This window comes from Pelodiscus sinensis, chromosome 10 (genome assembly GCF_049634645.1).
Source record: "Pelodiscus sinensis isolate JC-2024 chromosome 10, ASM4963464v1, whole genome shotgun sequence".
NCBI lineage: Eukaryota > Metazoa > Chordata > Testudines > Trionychidae > Pelodiscus > Pelodiscus sinensis.
Window position 1 is genome coordinate 49,496,817 of NC_134720.1, and position 17,388 is coordinate 49,514,204.

The 17,388-nt window shown below is 62.2% G+C and overlaps 1 protein-coding gene across 1 annotated transcript in view; it reads left to right on the forward strand.

Moving 5' to 3' along the window:
• The first annotated feature begins 906 nt into the window (after nucleotides 1–906).
• The window catches only part of ECEL1 (endothelin converting enzyme like 1), a 28,672-nt gene continuing 12,190 nt past the window's right edge, over nucleotides 907–17,388 (forward strand). Inside the window, exons 1-4 of the mRNA XM_075938148.1 lie at nucleotides 907–993; nucleotides 2,796–3,668; nucleotides 15,765–15,833; nucleotides 17,121–17,231. Of these exons, the coding sequence (XP_075794263.1) occupies nucleotides 2,913–3,668; nucleotides 15,765–15,833; nucleotides 17,121–17,231 (936 nt within the window). The 5' untranslated portion in view covers nucleotides 907–993; nucleotides 2,796–2,912. The remainder of the gene's footprint in view (nucleotides 994–2,795; nucleotides 3,669–15,764; nucleotides 15,834–17,120; nucleotides 17,232–17,388) is intronic.

The following is a 17,388-nucleotide window of genomic DNA, read 5'->3' on the forward strand; positions in this document are numbered from 1 at the left end:
TGTGTGGGTGAGAGGGTGGAGGTGTGGGGGGATGCATGGGTGAGGGGGGAGTGTGCTGGGGCTGTGGGGGGCGTACTGGTGGAGGTGCAGGCGAGGGTGGGGGGAATGTGTGTGAGGGGGTACGTGTGCCCAGGGCCGTGCGGGGGAGGGCGAGTGAGCCTGGGAACACACGGGCGAGGGGCGGGCTTGCCCGGGGCCGCGTGGGCGCGGATGCCAGGGGCACACGGAGCTGGCTGGGCGTGGGCATGCTAATATTAAAAGGCCTGTGATTTCCCCCCGAGCCCGAGTGACGCCCGCGGTAATTGATGGGCTATAAATTCCCCTGCTCCCCCCGGCGACAGGAGCAGCGGGATATTTATGGTGGGCAGCCAGCTGCAATGCAGTTCACGAGTCCCGGCCTTTTCCCTTTGTGCCAGAGGAGCCAGCGTGGCCCTGGCACGGGCACCGTCTGCCGCTCAGACACTTGGGGGTCAGGCCTGGCCTCCGCTTCCCCACGAGCCTCCCGACCACAGACGGATGGTGCCAGCAGTGTCCCGCCCCCACCAGTGCCCATCAAACCCACCTGGTGCCTACCCCGGAGATGCCACCTTCTGGGCCTGCCATCCGGGGGGGGGGGAGAGAACACGGGGCTCCTATCACGGGGGGGGGCCTGAGCCCCCCCTGCCTCCCCCTCCCCAGCAGTGCCCACGCCAGAGCCAGCTGGGCAGGCTGCCCCTTGGTCCCTTCAGTGCCAGGAGCCACGCCCGGCCCATGTGCCCGAGGACCCAGCGCTGCCCCCGGCCAGCCGCGGGGGAGGCCGGCTGATGCTGGGCGAGCTTGGAGGCAGGTCCCCCCCGCCCGGCCCCAGCCGCAGCCGGCTCTGAGCACAGGCGCTGACAGGTACCGGGAGAGGGGGGGGGGGGGGCTGTCCGCTCCCAAGGCAGCCGGCAGCCGCTCGCCCAGAGCATCTCTGGCTGCCGCCGCTGCCGCCTGGCTCCGCTGCCTCCAGCCCCGGTAAGCGCCGCGCCTGGCCCCTGCCTGCCGCGCGGGGACCCGCCGCCCGCGGATCGAGAGTCCCCCCGGACCGGGCGCTGGAGGGTCCCGCTCCCCCAGACGGGCGCTGGAGGGTCCCGACTACCCCCCCCCCGGACCGGGCTCCGCAGGGTCCCGCTCCCCCAGACGGGCGCTGGAGGGTCCCGCCCCCCCGGACCGGGCGCTGGAGGGTCCCCCCCCCCAGAGCGCTGCAGGGTCCCGCCCCCCCGGACCGGCCGCTGGAGGGTCCCCCCCCACCCAGAGCGCTGCAGGGTCCCGCCCCCCCGGACCGGGCGCTGGAGGGTCCCCCCCCCCAGAGCGCTGGAGGGTCCCGTCCCCCCCAGGGCGCTGGAGGGTCCCGCCCCCCCGGACCGGGCGCTGGAGGGTCCCGTCCCCCCCAGGGCGCTGGAGGGTCCCGCCCCCCGGACCGGGCGCTGGAGGGTCCCGTCCCCCCCAGGGCGCTGGAGGGTTCCCCCCCCCCCAGAGCGCTGGAGGGTCCCGTCCCCCCGGACCGGGCGCTGGAGGGTCCCGTCCCCCCGGACCGGGCGCTGGAGGGTCCCGTCCCCCCCAGGGCGCTGGAGGGTTCCCCCCCCCCCAGAGCGCTGGAGGGTCCCGTCCCCCCGGACCGGGCGCTGGAGGGTCCCGTCCCCCCGGACCGGGCGCTGGAGGGTCCCGCCCCCCCGGACCGGGCGCTGGAGGGTCCCGCCCCCCCGGACCGGGCGCTGCAGGGTCCCGCCCCCCCGGACCGGGCGCTGGAGGGTCCCGTCCCCCCGGACCGGGCGCTGGAGGGTCCCGTCCCCCCGGACCGGGCGCTGGAGGGTCCCGCCCCCCCGGACCGGGCGCTGGAGGGTCCCGCCCCCCCGGACCGGGCGCTGGAGGGTCCCGCCCCCCCGGACCGGGCGCTGGAGGGTCGTTGTGCGCTCCGGGGAGAGCGCGGCGGCTTCTCCGGCCGCAAGTTCAACTTCCCGGCGCCGGCTGCCGGGTCCTCTCGCAGGCTCAGCAGCGCCGGGGAGAGCGAAGTTCGCGGGCGGGGCGGCGGGTCCCTCGGGGCGAGGCTCCGCTTCCCCAGCCGCCGCCAGGACGTGCCCCGGCCCCGGCCGAACAGGCAAGGCGGGGAGCCGGGCTCCTGCGCTCGGCCCGGGCTTGGCTCCGTCCCTTGGCCCCCAACTCATTGTCCCTGGGAGCCCCGCGGGGAGGGGGGCTCAGGAACTGGGGGTCTCTGACCACTCTGAGCCCAGCGCCCCGCGGCCCCCAGAGCCCCTCCCAGCAGGGGAAAAGTGGGGGTGCCAGGGAGAGGGGTGCAAAAGTGGGGGGGCCTCTCCCCTGGGGAATTCTGCTTGGAGCCACCAAGCCACTGGGGTGGGGGGATGGGAGCAAACCCCCCTCATCCTGTCTCCTGCTTCCATTGTCTCTCGGCAGCCCCTAGGTCCTGCTGTCCCCACCCCACCCGTGGGGGTCAGACCCAGGCAAAGTCACCCCCTCTGGGAGGCTGCCCGGGGCAGAGGCTTCCTCAGCAGGGGACCCCCCTCCCAGCCGCTGCCCCCCCTTGTGACCCTCCCTCTTCCGGGGGACCCCAGAGCCACAGGCGCTAGCTGCTTTGGGGCTGCCCGGCTGGCGGGTGCCGGGGCTGGGAAGGATAAAAGAGACAGACCCTGCCCGGAGCCCGCGCTTAGGGGGAGACCAGCGTGGGCAGGATGCTGAGGCTGTCCGGCTCGTCCTCAGCCTCGCTTTGAGGGGGGAGGGGACGGACGCCCTCCCGGTTCACAGTCTCCCCACTCCCCCAGGCACAGCGAGTCAGCAGGAGCTCCCAGGGGCCTGAGCCATGAGCGCTCCCCCTCGGCGTCTGCCCTGAGCACGTGCCCCGGAGCGGGGCCGCGGGGCCGCGGGGCCGGGCCGGCAGCATGGAGAAGACCTACTCGCTGACGGCCCACTACGACGAGTTCCAGGAGGTGCGGTACGCCGGCAAGTACAACAGCGGCGCCCTGCCCAACGGCTTCAACCTCCAGCTGGGGGCCGGGCCCAAGAAGCCGCGCCGGGGGCTGCCCCGCTGGAGCCGGCGGGAGGTCTGCCTGCTCTCGGGGCTGGTCTTCGCGGCGGGGCTGTGCGTCATCCTGGGCTGCGTGCTGTTGCTCAAGTACCTGGCCATGGAGCCCGCGGCCTACTGCCTGGAGGACTGCCAGGAGAAGAAAGCCTTCGCCAAGGCCTCCCACTTCATCAGCAGCAACATCGACCCCACCATCGACCCCTGCAAGGACTTCTACTCCTTCGCCTGCGGCAGCTGGCTGCACCGCCACAGCATCCCGGAGGACAAACTCCACTACGGGATCATCGCCACCGTCGGCGACCAGAACGAGGAGAAGCTCCGGCTGCTGCTCCAGCAGCCCGTCCGCCGGGCCTCCCGGGCCTCGGCCGAGAGGAAGGTCAAGGCCTTCTTCCGCTCCTGCCTCGACATGGGCGAGATCGACCGCCTGGGGCCGCGGCCCATGCTGGAGGTGATCGAGGACTGCGGGGGCTGGGACGGGGCGGCCGCCGGGCGCCACGCCCGCTGGGACTTCAACGAGCTGCTCTACAAGACCCAGGGCGTCTACAGCACGGCCGTGCTCTTCTCCCTCACGGTCAGCCTGGACGACAAGAACTCCTCCCGCTACGTCATCCGGGTGAGTGAGCACGCCGGGGGGCCGGGCCCGGGGCAAGAACCCCAGCATCCCAGCCACCCTGCCACAGGCTAAGGTCATGGGAGGTCTGGCCAGGCCTGTACTTGGAGGGGAGACTTCTAAGGAAGGCCCCAGGTGCTGCCGCTGGCGGTCGGGTGACTCTCCATGGGGCACTGTGGATACAGCACTAGCTCCAGCGTGGCACAAGGGGGCGCTGTGCTACCGGGCGCTGGATGGGTGGCCTAGTGCGGGGCACTCTCCCCTCCGTCAGGACTTTCCCCAACAGCTCTGCTGATGCCCCTCAACCCCGCCCTGCAGCCCCTGGCTCTCCCAGCCCTGGGCTCCCCATCCACAGCTCTGCTGGTGCCCTCCGTCCTGATCTGCAGCCCTCTTTCCAGTCCTGGCCAGTCTGTGGCACTGGGGTCCCAGGCAAAGGTCAGATGCTCTCATCCCAGACGCAGGTTAGTACCGCCAGTTGTTCCTTGGCCTTCTTCCTGGCCAAGCTGCTAGGCCTCTTCCCTAGCCTGCTAAGCCCGGGCCCAGCTCCGCAGGCTGCAGGACCATCCCAGCAGGAACGTTCCCATGAAATTAATGGGGAGCAGGTTTAAAACTAATAACAGAAAGTTCTTCTTCACACAGTGTGTAGTCAACCTGTGGAACTCCTTGCCAGAGGAGGCTGTGAAGGCTAGGACTATAAGGGTATGTCTACACTACCCCGCTAGTTCGAACTAGCGGGGTAATGTATGCATACCGCACTTGCTAATGAAGCCCGGGATTTGAATTTCCCGGGCTTCATTAGCATAAGCGGGGAGCCGCCATTTTTAAAACCCCGCTGCTTCGAACCCCGTGTAGCGCGGCTACACGGGGCTCGAACTAGGTAGTTCGGACTAGGGTCCTATTCCGAACTACCGGTACTCCTCGTGAAACGAGGTGTACCGGTAGTTCGGAATAGGCACCCTAGTCCGAACTACCTAGTTCGAGCCCCGTGTAGCCGCGCTACACGGGGTTCGAAGCAGCGGGGATTTAAAAATGGCGGCTCCCCGCTTATGCTAATGAAGCCCGGGAAATTCAAATCCCGGGCTTCATTAGCAAGTGCGGTATGCATACATTACCCCGCTAGTTCGAACTAGCGGGGTAGTGTAGACATACCCTCATAGAGTTTAAAGAGAAGCTAGATAATTTCATGGAGGTTAGGTCCATAAAAGGCTATTAGCCAGGGGATAGAAATGGTGACGCTGGCCTCTGTTTGTCAGAGGCTGGAGAGGGATGGCAGGAGACAAATCGCTTGGTCATTGTCTTTGGTCCACCCTCTCTGGGGCACCTGGTGCTGGCCACTGTCGGCAGACAGGATACTGGGCTAGATGGACCTTTGGTCTGACCCAGTCTGGCCGTTCTTATGTTCTTATGTTCACACCATCAAATTAACTCCTGGAGCCGGCCGCAGTTCCAGAGGCGCCAGCCAATCAAACAGGAGACGTTGCCCGTTGCACCTCCCTGATAGCCCAGCCCATGGCTCCTGCCTCAGCTCATCCCTTGCCTCTAATCCTGACCCACAGTTCCCCGCCCCCCACACATCATCCTCAGCTCTGCCAAGGCTCCCACCCCAGCCCTCTGCAGAGCCCATGTGGGGTGAATGTCCGGACCCCTGCGTCATGCTTCATAGACCGTGCCTTGAGACGGGCCCTGAGGGTGCCCTGTGCTGGCGTTGCTCTGTCAATGCCCACACAGAGCCCATGGGGAGGGCCACCCCCATATACACAGAGCAGCCCCAGAGTTTCAGCTCCAAACCACTTGGCTTTCCCATTAAGAGACACCGATGGCCCAAGAAAGAACCAAAGCAAAGTCTTAGAGTCCAAAGCCAGAAGGAACCACTGTGATCATCTCAGCTCATCTGATCACTCCCCCTGCATAGCACAGGCCAGCGATCTGCCCCCAGAACAGTTCCTAGAGCCCATCTTCTAGAAAAACACCCCATCGGGATTTAAAAATGGTCAGCAAGAATGCCCCAAGCTCCCTGGTAAACTGTTCCACAACCCTTGGTCAAGCTCCCATTGCAAGGCTGAAATCCAAAGGGCCTCGCCCCCAGCACACAACAGCTCCATGCCCCATGGCTCACAGAGCCCTGGTGAGACAGCTCCCCTCCGCTGGACAGGTGCTGGGGGTGTATGGGAACACAGCAGGGGTCACCTAGGGCATGTTGACACTGGGGAGTCCGTGCGAAATAACAAGGCGTGTGTGCACGCTGCTGCGATTTCGAAAGAACGACCCCCCGGCGTCATTCGAAGTAATTTCTCCCCCGTGCTTCCTGGGGCTGCAAGTCGAGGCAGTGCGTCCCCGTGAAGGCAGCCTGCCTCGGACCCATGTGGAGGTTCCCCTGTCGTGTGGCTGTGCTGTTTCGACTTACCTATTTCAGGAGTCATTCGTTGGAAATAACTTTACTTCCGAATAATTCCCCAGTGTAGCTAGAACCTAGAGCGTCTCACTCGCCAGTGGCAGCGGTGAGCATAGGGCTTCTGACACACGGGGAGAGTTCCAATCCCACCCAGCAGAGGGCAGTGCAGACACACGCTCAGCCCTGTCTAGCGATGCCTCGGTCTTTGGCTCCCCCGACTGGTCTCACTTGACTCCGCAAGGAGCGCGCTGAATCGGTGTCAGCGGGACCTGCCCTGCCCTGTGGGGCTGGGAAAGAAAGAAAGAAAGAAATGCCTAGAGCTCTGGGTTCCAGGGGGACGGGTGCCCTGGCAGAGCTGAGGGTGGGAAGCCCAGGGTCAGGATTAGAGGCAAAGGATGAGCTGAGGTAGGCGCCCGGGACTGGGATATGAGGGGGCTACGAGTCAGGAGTGAGGGGCACTGGCTAAGCCGTGTGGAGGAGCAGGCATGCCCGATCCCTCCTCCCCCGTCCTTTGCCAGCCTCTCCCCCTCCCGAGCCCGCGATAATTAGTGGCTCTGAACTCTGGAGAGCAAATGGAATCAGCGGGACCCTGGCAGTGGATTGTGCCTCCGTCCGCGTGGCCCCCCTCCGCCCTCCTCCGTGGCAGGATGCTGGGGCCTGCATTGCTGGGGGCTTGGTTAATACACGGGGGCTCTATTCCCCTGACCCCTGGCTCCCCGCTGCGGCACGTGGGGTGGCTCCAGGCCGGCCCAGCCGTGGGATCCTGGCTCCCCTCTTCTTGTCGAATGAGCTTGGAAAATGAACTAGCAAGCGCAATTCGGCGCTAATTGCCTGCTCAGCTGCAGCCGAGGCTCGTGGGACGCCGCGCTCGGCAACTGGCCTTTATTTGCACAGCCGAGCTGGGCGCCACGCCGACCGAGGAGAAGCTTTTATACCCGAATTAATGTGACTTATACAGGAGGGGACCTTCGGAAAGGCAATTTCCCTCCGCATAATTGCAGTGTTTAGCAAAGCAGCATGGCAGGCAATTTTCCAGGCGATCGACAGCGCCGTGTGTACAGAGGAGCGTGTGAGTGCGTGTGCGGGTACGTGCTGGGGGAGCATCTGTGTGCACGCTGGGGGAGTGTATGTGTGCGCTTGCTGGGCGTGTGCTCGCCCCCGCGGGGTGGGCATCGAGAGATGGGTGCGTGGATGTGTGCACGTTGGGGGACTGAGTGTGTAGACCCCATGGCAGAGCACTGTGCCCATTCTGTGCACACCGGAGGGTGTGTGTGTGCTGGGGGCACAGGTGTGCTAAGGAGGGGAGTGTGTGAGTATGCACACTAAAAGGCATGTACATGATGGGGGAGGGTGCATGTGCACACTGAGGGGGCGTGGACATGCATGGTGGAGGGTGGTTGTGTGTGCGAGCCTGCTCTGGGGACAGTGTGCACAGGGAATTGTGGCTACATGTGCATGACACACATGCAAGTGTGTATATATGCACTGGGGGGGGTTGTGTGTGAGATCATGCCCGGGGGCAGTGTGCAGAGGGGAAGTGTGGCTGCGTGTGCGTGACGTGCGTGCAGGTGTGTATATACACACTAAGGGGGTGGTTGTGTGTGTGATCATGCCCTGGGGACAGTGTGCACTGGGGAAGTGTGGCTGCGTGTGCGTGACGTGCGTGCAGGTGTGTGTATGTGTGGGGGTGGCTGTGTGTGCGAGCGTGCCCCGGGGACAGTGTGCACTGGGGAAGTGTGGCTGCGTGTGCGTGACGTGCGTGCAGGTGTGTGTATGTGCGGGGGTGGCTGTGTGTGTGAGCGTGCCCTGGGGGCAGTGTGCACTGTGGAAGTGTGGCTGCATGTGCGTGACATGCGTGCAGGTGTGTGTATGTGCGGGGGTGGCTGTGTGTGTGAGCGTGCCCTGGGGGCAGTGTGCACTGGGGAAGTGTGGCTGTGTGTGCGTGACGTGCGTGCAGGTGTGTGTATGTGTGGGGGTGGCTGTGTGTGTGAGCGTGCCCTGGGGGCAGTGTGCACTGGGGAAGTGTGGCTGTGTGTGCGTGACGTGCGTGCAGGTGTGTGTATGTGCGGGGGTGGCTGTGTGTGCGAGCATGCCCTGGGGGCAGTGTGCACTGGGGAAGTGTGGCCGTGTGTGTGCAGCGTGTGCACATGTGTGTATATACACGCTGGGGGCGTGTGGACGTGCTGGGGGAGCAGAGGAGCGTGACTGTTTTCACACGTGTGCCCACTGCGCGTCTGGTGCTCTGACTCTAGGGGGCTGGGGCCAGGTCTGGGGAGTTTATGGCCGGAGCTGCGGCCAGTGCAGATGAGGGACCTTGGCTCAGACTAGAACTTCCCCTGCCCTCTTCGCCCAGCTCGGGGGCTCCCCTTGGCTTCGGGGAGGCTGCTCTGGTCACTGGCTGCAGCCTGGCAAAAGCCTGGTGCCCTCTAGCGGCCACAGCTGATAAAGGACCCCAAATGGCCCCAGGTTTGGGGGGGCTGGTGGAAGAGACGGCGCAGGGGGGGGCTCTCCGCCCAGCTCAGCCATGTGGGGGAGGGGTTCTGATCTCACCAGCATATGGGTAACGAATCTAGTATTGGCCATTCCCCTCCCCCATGCTCGAGAAGCCCATGCCCCTCTCCCCCTCCCCCGCCCTTGTGCCACTCCGGCGGCACTGGCCTACTGCCAGGCTGGTGGCATTTGCCGAGTGCTCTGGAACACCCCCTCTCCCTGCACGGGGTGGGAACGTGTAAAGGGTCAGGCTGCGGGGGGGCGTTGCTCAGCTGGGGCAGCCTCAGTCCATGTGACACCCCCGCTTGACAGCCCCGAGGCAGGGAACCCCCCACCTATGGCTCGGGGGGCTCTGTAATAGAACAGTTTTGGGGCACATCTCCGAGAGGGGCAAAGCAGGACCAATGGCTTAGAAACAGGGACTTTTTACAGCCCAGGACGGGGGATCCTCCCCTTGCAGGCACCAAACCAGTCCCAGAGCCCTTCTGTTTGCCGCACCGGCCAGCGAGAAGTCGCACGAGCAATCCCCTCAGACACTCCAGCGTCTCGTCTGCCACCGCCAGCGCCGCAGCTTAGCCAGGTGTGGGGTTATGAAAACAGGTTCTCCCAAAGAACCAGCCACGTTCCCAGGTGTGACGTAGTGCGGGTACCTTGCTGGTTGCTAGGCGTGGGCTGTGGGTGACCCCACTGGCTGTTGTCTGTACCACGGCCCAGCGGAGTAGCTGATGGGTCAGGGAGGTGACCTGTTCTACTGGTTACCTCCCAGGGAGAGGAACAAAGGGAGGAAGGTGGAGGGCAGCCCCTGGGCAGTTTCTATCTGATATCATGGAGGAAGCAGCCTAAGCAAGCTGGGATTTAGGGGTCCAGTCTCCCCCATCTCAAGGGGGGCTGAGGCATCCTAGGCCTGCCCTGTAACCAGATTACATCTGTGCTGTGCTGTACCCTGGAGAAGCAATAAACGCCCTCTATTCTACTGGCTGGCGGAGTCTGTTCGTGCCACTACGGGGGTGCAGGAGTCGGGGGAACCCCGATGCACCGTCACACCAGGTCAATTAGTACCTCAGATCTTACCCAAAAGAGCCCGGTGTCCCCGTCCTTTAGAAACGAACATCTAAAGGATGATTAATAAAAAGGAAGACAGAATAGGGTGAGGATAAAACTGTCAAAGGAAACAAATTCCTTACACTGATTGCAGCGTTCATGGTGCAGGCCTGTAGCAGAGATGGAATACTCAGCCGGCTTACAAGTCTCTGGCCTACAACCTCTGTTAGGGTAGCACCGATGCTTCTGAAGAGATGAGCTGGAGAGAAGACAAAGGGAGGAACCTGTAGGGCCCTTTTTATAGCTTTTCCCATGTGGAGAGAAACCCATTGTTCTCCTGGGGCTACGTTTAGACTGGCATGATTTTCTGCAAATGCTTTTAACGGAAAAGTTTTTCCGTTAAAAGCATTTGCGGAAAAGAGCGTGTAGATCGGCACAGACGCTTTTCGCAAAAGCACTTTTTGTGGAAAAGCGTCCGTGCCAATCTAGACGCGGTTTTGCGCAAGAAAGCCCCGATCGTCATTTTCGCCAACGGGGCTTTTTTGCGCAAAACAATACTGCATTGTCTACACTGGCCCTCTTGCGCAAAAGCATTTGTGCAAGAGGGCTTTTGCCCAAACGGGAGCAGCGTAGTATTTCCGCAAGAACACTGACAATCTTACATGAGATCGTCAGTGTTCTTGAGGAAATTCAAGCGGCCAGTGTAGACAGCTGGCAAGTTTTTCCGGAAAAGCTGCTGCTTTTGCAGAAAAACTTGCCAGTCTAGACTCAGCCGCTGTGCGAAAGTGCCTCCTAAAAGGGAGTTTGTCACTTCTCCATGCACGACTCGGTCCTTAGTGGCCTGAGTCTATGGCTGACATGCTGGTCAGAAGCTTCACTGCAAAATTCCTCAGCTATGGATTGGCTCCACATATGGTCCACTGTCAGTCAAGTGCTCCGGTCCAGTTGACTGGTCCCCCTTTCACAATAGGCGGGTGAGGCCGGGTGATGTCTCCCAGAAAGCAAACACTTGGAATACCAGCGCAGAGCCAACACTCATCACGTCACATACACAACTCACACCTGCACCTCCACAGACTCAGCAAAGCAGCCGCTTTCAATAGGCACCTCCTGGGGCCCACTTGGTACAAAATGTGGGGCAAACACACCACACCCATGTTCTCTGCATGCTCACATCAGAATCCAGTAACGTCATGTGCTCTCTGCAGCCAAGGGCTGGGGCTTTGCCCCGGGGTTTCTGTACATGCCCCAGGTGGGGAGAGCCCAGCCCTACGACGGGCAGCCCGCTAGGCCTGGCTGCTCAGGATCTGTGCCGCGGCGGGGTCGAGAAATAGGCTGGGGACCGCTGGATGGACATTGCCTCAGAGTCGCTAGTGGCGTGCTAGGGGCACCCAGAAATCAGGAGGGGCACTGCACAGGTGCACACAGGGAGCCAGGGTCCACGCCTGGCCCAATGAGCTCACAATCTAAACGAGGACAGACAGAGGGGAAACTGAGGCACAGAAAGGGCTGTGACCACCCCTAGCAGGGCAGTGGCAGCTGGGAACAGAAGCCAAGTCCCCTGACTCCCAACTCGCTAGGCTACTGAACGAGCTTTATTTGCACCCTACCCCATTAATTCCCTCCACCCCGAAACAATTCTACCAGTCACTGGCTGCCTCTGCTCCGGGTCACAGGGGCTTTGAGAGCCCCCGGGGTGGGGTTAGCATGGACCATGCCAGGAGACAGAGGGCTGGATGTCTCAGTCTCATGCTTTCCAGTGCCCTGAACAGCCCAGAGCCCTTGGTAAGCCCCAGGGTAATGCGGCCACCTCTGGGGAGGAGGAAGGCAGCAGCCAAGACACAGCACAGCAGGAAAGGCCAGCAAGCTGCGGCTGGGGATACCCCTGCTCACACGCAAACTGCCAGGGATTTGTCCGAGTTCCCATCGACGCGCAGTAACCGCCCGGCGCACCGGGGGGCAGTGTGGAAACCAGCCCCGCACGGGGTGGAACCTGCGGCGTCAGGGGGTAGTGCGCTGAGATCCAGGAGCCCCAGAAAGCTCTAAGTGAAGCCGCTTCCCCACCAAGGTGCCCGTTCCCAGCAGGATCCCCCCACCCCCCGCCCAGGGAGGTTGGAAGGGGGGATCCAAGGGGATAGATTAATTCTTTCAGTGTAGCTGCACGTCCCCGCAATTGATGGCAGCGAGGCAGCACCATTAGCTGATTGCTTCTTCCCGGGAGTGACGCTCCCATGAAAAATGGCCGGCGGGCCGGTGGTGGGCAGCAGGGCTGGGCCGGTGGGCGCTCCTGGCCAGCGCTCCCAGGCAAGGGCCTCTCCCTGGCGGCGGTTTCGCCCACAGAGTCATTTGCACAAACGGGTCCACCGGGACAGGTGTCTCGGGTAGAAGAATCCCCGTGTCACTGGTGCAACCGGCTGGCAAAAGGCAGGGACGGGAGATTGGAGCCAGCCTGGGGCAGGCGCCCGACACAGAGGAGTAGTTGAGGGGGTGGCACGCTCAGGGAGGCACATGGCTGGGGGGCACAGGCTGGGGGCTCAGCCGGACTGGGATGGGCTGTGGATTATGGACCCTTCGGTGGTTGGGGACGGACAGCTCAGAGCCCGGTTTATTCACCCCCAAGGGTGCTGTGGGAGGGGCCTGGCGCAGGGTGGGTGCAGACGGGCTGCTCTGGTTTTGGAGGGTCCCTTGGGACCCCGGCTTGTTATGAGAGGGTTGGTTAGCTCTACAGGGGGCAGACGGTGCTCCAGAGGGCCGGTCTGTTGTCAAAAGGTGGCTCCAAAGAGCCAGTTCCTCACTGAAGGTTGGTTGTGGTGGCACTGGTTCGTTAGCATTAGAATCATAGAATCATAGAACTGGAAGAGACCTCAGAAGGTCATCAAGTCCAGCCCCCTGCTCTAGGCAGGACCAATTCCAACTAAATCAACCTGGCCAGGGCTTTGTCAAGCCGAGACTTAAACACCTCTAGGGATGGAGACTCCACTACTTCCCTAGGGAACCCATTCCAGTGCTTCACCACCCTCCTAGGGAAATAGTTTTTCCAAATATCCAACCTGGACCTCTCCCACCACAACTTGAGACCATTGCTCCTTGTTCTGCCATCACTACTGAGAACAGCCTCTCTCCAGCCTCTTTGGAACCTCCCTTCAGGAAGTTGAAGGCTGCTATCAAATCCCCCCTCACTCTTCGCTTCTGCAGACTAAACAGACCCAAGTCCCTCAGCCTCTCCTCATAAGTCATATGCTCCAGCCCCCTCATCATTTTGGTTGCCCTCCGCTGGACCCTCTCCAATGCGTCCACATCCTTTTTGTAGTGGGGGCCCCAGAACTGGACACAATACTCCAGATGCGGCCTCACCAAAGCCGAATAAAGGGGAATGATGACATCTCTGGATCTGCTGGCAATGCTCCTCCTAATGCAACCTAATATGCCATTAGCCTTCTTGGCTACAAGGGCACACTGTTGGCTCATATCCAGCTTCTCATCCACTGTAACCCCCAGATCCTTTTCTGCAGAACTACTACTTAACCGGTTGGTCCCCAGCTTGTAACTATGCTTGGGATTCTTCCGTCCCAAGTGCAGGACTCTACACTTGTCCTTGTTGAACCTCATCAGACTTCTTGTGGCCGAATCCTCCAATTTGTCCAAGTCACTCTGGACCCATCTCTTCCCTCAAGCGTATCTACCTCTCCCCCTAGCTTATGTCATCCGCAAACTTGCTGAGGGTGCAATCCATCCCCTCAACCAGATCATTAATAAAGATATTGAACAAAACCGGTCCTAGAACCGAACCTTGGGGCACTCCGCTAGAAACCGACTGCCATCCTGACATCGAGCCATTGATCACTACCTGCTAGGCCCAGGCTTCTAGCCATCTTTCTATCCATCTTACCATCCATTTATCCAATCCACAATCCCTTAACTTGCTGGCAAGAATATTGTGGGAGACCGTATCCAAAGCCTTGCTAAAGTCAAGGTATATCACATCCACTGACTTCCCCATGTCCACCGAGCCAGTTACCTCATCATAGAAGCTAATCAGATTGGTCAGGCACGACTTGCCCTTTGTGAATCCATGCTGACTATTCCTAATCACTTTCCTCTCTTCCAAGTGCCTCAATATGGATTCCTTAAGGATCCCTTCCATGATTTGTCCAGGAACCGAGGTAAGACTGACCGGCCTATAGTTCCCTGGATCGTCCTTCTTCCCTTTTTTGAAGATGGGCACTACATTTGCCTTTTTCCAGTCATCCGGGATTTCTCCCGATCTCCACGACTTTTCAAAGATAATAGCCAAAGGCTCCACAATGATATTTGCCAACTCCCTCAGTACCCTCGGATGCACTAAGTCCGGACCCATGGATTTATGTACGTTTAGCTTTTCTAAATAGTTCCTAACCTGTTCTTTACCCACCACGGGCTGTCCATCTTCATCCCATCTTGCGTCACTTAGCGCAGAAGTCCAGGAGCCGACCTTGTCCGTGAATACAGAGGCAAAGAAAGCATTGAGTACTTCAGCTTTCCCCACATCATCTGTCACTAGGTTACCTCCTTCATCCGTTAGGGGCCGCACACCCTCTCTGATCACCTTCTTCTTGTTAACATGCCTGTAGAAACCTTTCTTGTTACCCTTCACATCCTTAGCCAGTCGCAAATCCATTTGCGCTTTCGCCTTCCTGATAACCCCCCGGCATTCTCGAGCTATACATTTAAACTCCTCCCTGGTCATTTGTCCAAGTTTCCACTCTTTGTAAGCTTGCTGGGAGGGCCAGTCTGTTATCAGGGGTTGCTGGGAGGGTTGGTTTGTTATTGTAGGGTTGCTGGGGGGCCCAGTTTGTTATCATGGGGTTGCTGGGAGGGCTGGTCCATTGTTTTGGGGTTGTTGGGGGGCCCGGTCTGTTATCATAGGGTTGCTGGGAGGGCCGGTCCATTGTCGTGGGGTGGTTGGGGAGGGCCGGTCCATTGTTGTGGGGTGGTTGGGGGGGCCAGTCCATTGATGTGGGGTTGTTGGGGGGCTGGGGCTGTTATCATAGGGTTGCTGGAAGGGCCAGTCCATTGATGTGGGGTTGTTGGGGGGCCCGGTCTGTTATCATAGGGTTGCTGGGAGGGCTGGTCCATTGTCGTGGGGTGGTTGGGGAGGGCCGGTCCATTGTCGTGGGGTGGTTGGGGGGCCGCTTCATTGACGGGGGGTGGTTGGGGGGCTGGGTCATTGACGGGGGGTGGTTGGGGGGGCCGGTTCATTGTCGTGGGGTGGTTGGGGGGCCGGTTCATTGACGGGGGGTGGTTGGGGGTTGGTTCATTGACGGGGGGTGGTTGGGGGGGCCGGTTCATTGACGGGGAGTGGTTGGGGGGCCGGTTCATTGACGGGGGGTGGTTGGGGGGGCCGGTTCATTGTCGTGGGGTGGTTGGGGGGGCCGGTTCATTGACGGGGAGTGGTTGGGGGGCCGGTCCATTGTCGTGGGGTGGTTGGGGGGGCCGGTTCATTGACGGGGAGTGGTTGGGGGGCCGGTTCATTGACGGGGGGTTGCTGGGAGGGCCGGTCCATTGTCGTGGGGTGGTTGGGGGGCCGGTTCATTGACGGGGAGTGGTTGGGGGGGCTGGTTCATTGACGGGGGGTTGCTGGGAGGGCCGGTCCATTGATGTGGGGTTGTTGGGGGGCTGGGGCTGTTATCATAGGGTTGCTGGGAGGGCCGGTCCATTGACGTGGGGTGGTTGGGGGGGCCGGTCCATTGTCGTGGGGTGGTTGGGGGGGCCGGTTCATTGACGGGGGGTTGCTGGGAGGGCCGGTCTGTGGCTAGGTTGGCAGAGCAGTGCAGTGCGGAGAGGCAGCCAGAGGCAGGAGACCCGGCGTGCTCCCCCGCTCCCAGGGAAGGACCTGGCAGGGCTGAATGCTGGCCCATCCCCAGGGAGAACCCCACTGGCCCTGCCTGGCCAGGGGCTCAAGGTGGGTTCGGCTCGAGCCAGCCACCCCACAGGGCTCCAGAGTACACACACGTTAAATTCTGCCCTGGCAGCCAGGCCACCCGCCCGAGCCCCAAAGCACTGGGGCTGGCCTGCCTCTTTGCAGGTGGAGCCTGGTGACACAAAGGGCCCCCCCACTCGTCCCTTTGCTGGGGACGGGACCCCAGGCCGCCCTCAGCACCTGCCGGGACAGACACGTCTCCTCTGCTCTGTGGCAGATTGACCAGGATGGACTGACGCTGCCCGAGCGAACCCTGTACCTGGGGCAGGACGAGGAGAGCGAGAAGGTGAGGGGGCAGCTGGCATTGCCAGGCAGGGCAAAGTGGGACTGGAGAGGAGGACCCTGTGCCTAGCACCAGCTGCACCCACCCACTCCTGCAAGGCGGTGTGGGGTGGCAGAGGTGTGGAGGGGGGAGAGGTGTAAGGTGGCAGGGAAGTAGGTGGTGGTGATGTGGGGTGTGGACGGGAGGTGTGGGGTGGAGATGTTGGGGGAGGTGTGGAGTGGCTGGGGTGTGGGTGTGAGCTAGCAAGGGTGGGGGTGCATGGCAGAGGTGTGCGGTGTGGCTGTGAGGTTGTAGGGAGGAGTTGTAAGGGGGCAGGTGTGGGGGTGCTTGGCAGAGGTGTGGGGTGCGGCTGTGAGGTTGTAGGGAGGAGTTGTGAGGGGGCAGGGGTGGGGGTGCTTGGCAGAGGTGTGGGGTGCGGCTGTGAGGCTGTAGGGAGGAGTTGTGAGGGGCAGGAGTGGGGGTGCATGGCAGAGGTGTGGGGTGCGGCTGTGAGGCTGTAGGGAGGAGTTGTGAGGGGGCAGGGGTGGGGGTGCATGGCAGAGGTGTGGGGTGCGGCTGTGAGGTTGTAGGGAGGAGTTGTGAGGGGGCAGGGGTGGGGGTGCATGGCAGAGGTGTGGGGTGTGAGTGTGAGGCTGTAGGGAGGAGTTGTGAGGGGGCAGGGGTGGGGGTGCATGGCAGAGGTGTAGGGTGTGGCTGTGAGGCTGTAGGGAGGAGTTGTGAGGGGGCAGGGGTGGGGGTGCATGGCAGAGGTGTAGGGTGTGGCTGTGAGGTTGTAGGGAGGAGTTGTGAGGGGGCCGGGTGGGGGTGCATGGCAGAGATGTGGGGTGTGGCTGTGAGGCTGTAGGGAGGAGTTGTGAGGGGGCCGGGTGGGGGTGCATGGCAGAGATGTGGGGTGCAGGTGTGAGGCTGTAGGGAGGAGTTGTGAGGGGGCAGGGGTGGGGGTGCATGGCAGAGGTGTGGGGTGCAGGTGTGAGGCTGTAGGGAGGAGTTGTGAGGGGGCACGGGTGGGGGTGCATGGCAGAGGTGTGGGGTGCGGGTGTGAGGCTGTAGGGAGGAGTTGTGAGGGGGTGGGGGTGCATGGCAGAGGTGTGGGGTGTGAGTGTGAGGCTGTAGGGAGGAGTTGTGAGGGGGCGGGGGGTAGTTGTGGGATGTGGGTGTACAAGGACGTCTGAGTGTCAGGGGAAGGCAGCAGGTAGGAGTGCGGTGTAGGGGAGACTCTTGGCCCCCTGGGCCCACCCCTCCGGCCAAGGGGGGCTGCACCGCGGCAGGCTGACCCCGCTCCTCGCGCAGATCCTGGCGGCGTACCGCCTGTTCATGGAGCGGCTGCTGGGCCTGCTGGGAGCCGAGCGCGTGGCGCAGAAGGCCAAGGAGATCCTGCAGCTGGAGCAGAGACTGGCCAACGTGAGTCCTTCCCGGCCCCCTCGCCAGCAACCCCCAGTGTGCACGGACCCGGCTCCCCTCAGCCGTGCGGAAAGGCAGGGCCAGCCAGGGCCCAAGGCGCGGGTGGCTGGACTCCCAGATGCTTGCCCAGTCTCTTGAGGGAGGCGGCAGGCCAGCG